Raw genomic sequence first — 4272 nt, 5'->3', positions numbered from 1 at the left:
ATTGAATGTAAAGAGTGGGGTAACATCTCACAGCAAGAACTGGCAAATCTGATGCAGTCCATGAGTTTAAATGGTACCTCATTCAGTTGATGGTGATTTTCTATATAATACAACACTAACAGATTATAGAGCAAACAACACAATTATCACAACACATAGGTTGTAATATGGTTGTTTTTTTCTGTCTTGGCTTCCCCAGGGTTTTACTCATGGATCACTACTGGAAACTGGATATCATTTTGAGGACTATAATTTACTCCTCATATTGTGGCCTACAATATGTGTCTCCACACGCCTAGGTCTAGGCTATTGATGGATTCAAGACAGGGTTGTTTTTATTTATCTCAGATTCTCAATTTGTCGGTGTCAAAGTAGCCTGTCATTTCAATAATTTGTGTGGTATTAATAAACATTCTGCCAAAGTCTCCAGTCATGTAAAATTACGTAGAATTGCATGAAATGCATTTATAAAAGGCCACATTTCCCCAGGTACCTAAGGCTACAAAAAATAGTCCCGTTTATACGACTTCTGTAAGTGCCTCTACTATTAAAAAAAGTATAATAATCTCAGAGCTCCTCGGGTCATCCCACTCTCACTTTTTGTTCCGGCACCTCCCGATTTACAAATTAAGCACTGAACACCTGTAGTCTAGACCCTAGCTACATACAAAAATATACACACAAGCTACTAGCCACATAGCCAGCCAGCCATATATCATGATTAAGAAGATAATGAATATTAGGCTATATTATGAAATTATTTAAAGCGGCAATATGTAACTTTTTGGGCGACCCGACCAAATTCACATAGAGATGTGAGTTATAGATGTCATTCTCATTGAAAGCAGGCCTAAAAAGATCTCAATCTAAAGTAGATCTGTTCTATGTGCGCTATTTTTATGCTTCCCGTTCTTAAGTTTCATTCTTGCATCTTTTACTTTCGGTTTTGTACACCAGCCTCAAACAGCTGAAAATACTATATTTTTGATTATCCAAAATATATTTCACAGCGGTTTAGATGGTACAATGATTCTCCACACTATACTTGCTTGTTTTGTCACATAAACTGAAATTTCTGCATGGTACACCATTAAGAGCATTGAAGATAAATCACAATTTGTTTAACCTAATAATTAATTGCACACACCTGGTGTCCCAGGTCTAAATCAGTCCCTGATTAGAGGGAAACAATGGGAAAAATGCAGTGGACCTGGCCTCGAGGTCCAGAGTTGAGTTTGAGAGGCCTATAGTATGCCAACATACTCGAGTATAGCTTTTTTTATTATGAAGGAGCAAACATTTCTAAAAACCTGTTTTTGCTTTGTCATTATGTGGTTTTGTGTGTAGATTGATGAGGCGGAAAAACGATTTAATCCATTTTAGACTGTTACATAACTTGTGAAAAAGTGNTCATAGATGGATATTGGGTTTACCTGACTGTTTGATCTTGTCTGGAATCAAAATACAGCCCATTACAATACAGTACATACAGCTTCCACACACTCAGATACATAATAACGGCAATGATTACTTACATCTCTACTTCTTGTGTTGATCATAACATCAGCATATATTGTGTTGTCAGTTAGATCTTCTGTGTTTTATAAGAACAAAATATCAACCAATCAGATACATTTCATACAGGATATCAACAAACATTCCCAGGAATTAATGAGGGGTCTCACCCTTTTTCTAATTTCTAGCAAATCCCCCCCAAAATCATATCAGCTGAAGAATACTTCTAGAAACAACAGAAATGTCAATTTAAATATAGTGGAGGCCCCTAAGCTGTACATACCCGTGATACTTTGACCCCTGCAGTAGCACACTGCCACAGCTACAATAAGAATCAGCACCACAGCACCTCCCACTGATACTCCGATGTAGATGGTATACCACGCCAGTCCTGTCACATATTGTTCAACACACATGATTAGACTATACAATATGATAAAGACTAAATGGCTCTATATCATATACATTCAATGTAATCACATGCATTACATATTATATTTGACAACATAAGCGTATAAGCACACTGAAAAGTGTATGGAAGGGATTATTATGATATCTTGGTACCTGGGGTGGTTGGGGTGGTTGTGTCATTTCTACACTTTACTGTTGCAGAGGCAGTTTTCCAACTGACCAGGTTGGAGGCGTTGCACTTTACACTGATGTTTCTCTCTACTGGTGAGAGAGAGAAGTGCATCTGCTGGGCGTCCCCGTAGATCTCATTGTCTCTCTCCCAGGTGTAGGTAAGGTTGGGGTAGCAGGACACGTTGCACACCAGCCGTACCGTACAGGAGTGGTTGGCCAATAGCTTGATGTTTTTCTGGATCACCACCTTGGATATAGGCTCTGACCAACCAGTAGAGAGATAGAGACTCATAATGAGTCTTCTAAATGAATCCTACCATAGCCATACAACCAGAAGAAAGACGACTGAGGATTAAACTTGAAAATGTGATTGAAATGTAACAAAGCATGGTGAGTAAGGTCAGTGTAAAACCCCAAATTCAGTGTTATAGTGTAAAGACCATCAGCTGTTCTTAAAAATAAGAATGATATCAAAATAGGATGCAAAAAGATGAAAACAGCCTACCGTGGACCTTCACAGTGATGGTCTTACTGTCAATTTGACGTTTGTTCCCTTCACCTGTAAGTAGAAAATCCCCTGAGTCTTGCAGTGTCAGCTCTCTGACTGTTAAACTGAAGTTTTTGGTGTTCATCTTTAGTCTCCCCTCAAACTGGGATCCAGGTGAATTTACAACTTCTGAGTTGAATTCTGCAATAACCTTTCCCAAATACTTCCACTCCAAGGATTTGAAATGTCCCCTCTCTAAGCCTGCCAGCAGCTCCACGGAGTCCCCCACTCTCTTGTTGATGATCAGAGGAACACCTACACCTGAAACACACAAATGCACACGTTATTCTGACATCAATCAATGGTTGGACACTATGTTACAATGATCTTATTACTGTGTATTTATTAATGTAAGTAAGATGTAACAAGTACTGTAATTACTCATTGTTACACTGTAATAATACTTGTTACAGTGTGCCTACATTAATAATTACACAATAATACACTGAAATGCAAAGTCCTACCTAATCAATAATAGATAATAATGGATTAGATTTAATTAGCCAATTTCCAGGTTTCTTTTATACTGTACATGACACTTTACATATTTTAACTTTATATCTTTATGTATCTGAGTGTGTAGGTCCTATTTTACGTCTTTAAAGTCCACTCCTCCCCCACATTCAGCAGAACAGGATGAGATGACAGGAAAAGAGAAGCTCACAAGTACAACTCCCACTGTGTTAAATGTTTCATTATTCACCTGAAATGTGTCATATACAGTGTTGTCAACATTATAAATACATGTCAGTCTGAAAAAATGAATTATAAACCCTTACACGAAAAAACATCTGTCATGAATTAACCTTTTATGGCTGCAGGGGCAGTATTGAGTAGCTTGGATGAAAGGTGTCCATTTCAAACGGCATGCTCCTTAGTCATAGTTCCTAATATTTGCATATTATTATTAATATTGGATAGAAAACACTCCAAAGTATCTAAAACTGTTTGAATTATTTCTCTGAGATTAACAGAACTCATATTGGCAGGCAAAATCCTGAGTTGAAATCAAACCGGAAGTCAGAAATCTGAGATTGTCTGTATTCAACAGAGTCCCAAAAGAATTCCAAATGACGTATGGCTGAAGTTGCACTGCCTAGGGGTTCCACTAGATGTCAGCAATAAATATAAATTCCAGTGAGACCTCTATGGTGTTCTGGGAGATAATGAGTGCAGAATCAGTCAGGTGACCATCAAGCACCCATTTCCTGATCATGCGTTTTCTTCATGCAAGCCACTGCCGTTCCATGGCTCACGCAGACAGAAGGAATATTCTATTCGGTTGAAACTTATTGAATGCTATTTGTTTAAGCATCCTAGATGATTGATTCAGTACTTAGTTGAAATGTTTCTTCGCCGGTTAATAACATTTGAGTTTTTGTCCGATATGAAGCTCGACGAGAATTAGCCATTTGGATAGTGTTTACAAAGCGCTAACATTGGACATAAATAACGGATTTTTTTGAAAACAAACTTTATTGTGCACCTGATGTTTCTGCTTAAGCCTTCTGATCGAACCAAACAAGGTAATGAAATATTTATAATATATATGTTGTTTATAGTGACGCTATCTTTGTTAGCTGCTGACATCTGCTTAATTTGAGCGTGTCTCGATTATAGCGTGGCCA

At 37.8% G+C, this 4272-nt stretch overlaps 2 protein-coding genes across 2 annotated transcripts in view; both read right to left on the bottom strand.

Moving 5' to 3' along the window:
* LOC111956357 (SLAM family member 8-like) overlaps positions 1 to 4272 on the bottom strand; it is an 83088-nt gene that overhangs the window by 35763 nt on the left and 43053 nt on the right. The gene's annotated exons all lie outside the window — the stretch shown is intronic.
* LOC139023363 (SLAM family member 8-like) overlaps positions 1 to 4272 on the bottom strand; it is a 10200-nt gene that overhangs the window by 5050 nt on the left and 878 nt on the right. The window contains exons 2-6 of the mRNA XM_070436360.1: positions 2603 to 2905; positions 2080 to 2358; positions 1799 to 1906; positions 1536 to 1594; positions 1392 to 1451 (exon numbers count right to left, since the gene is read on the bottom strand). Coding sequence (XP_070292461.1) covers positions 1392 to 1451; positions 1536 to 1594; positions 1799 to 1906; positions 2080 to 2358; positions 2603 to 2905 — 809 coding nt within the window. The remainder of the gene's footprint in view (positions 1 to 1391; positions 1452 to 1535; positions 1595 to 1798; positions 1907 to 2079; positions 2359 to 2602; positions 2906 to 4272) is intronic.

Source organism: Salvelinus sp. IW2-2015, linkage group LG3 (genome assembly GCF_002910315.2).
Source record: "Salvelinus sp. IW2-2015 linkage group LG3, ASM291031v2, whole genome shotgun sequence".
Classification (NCBI taxonomy): Eukaryota; Metazoa; Chordata; class Actinopteri; order Salmoniformes; family Salmonidae; genus Salvelinus; species Salvelinus sp. IW2-2015.
Note: the sequence above shows the minus strand (reverse complement) of the source record. Positions and strands in the feature narration are given on the sequence as shown.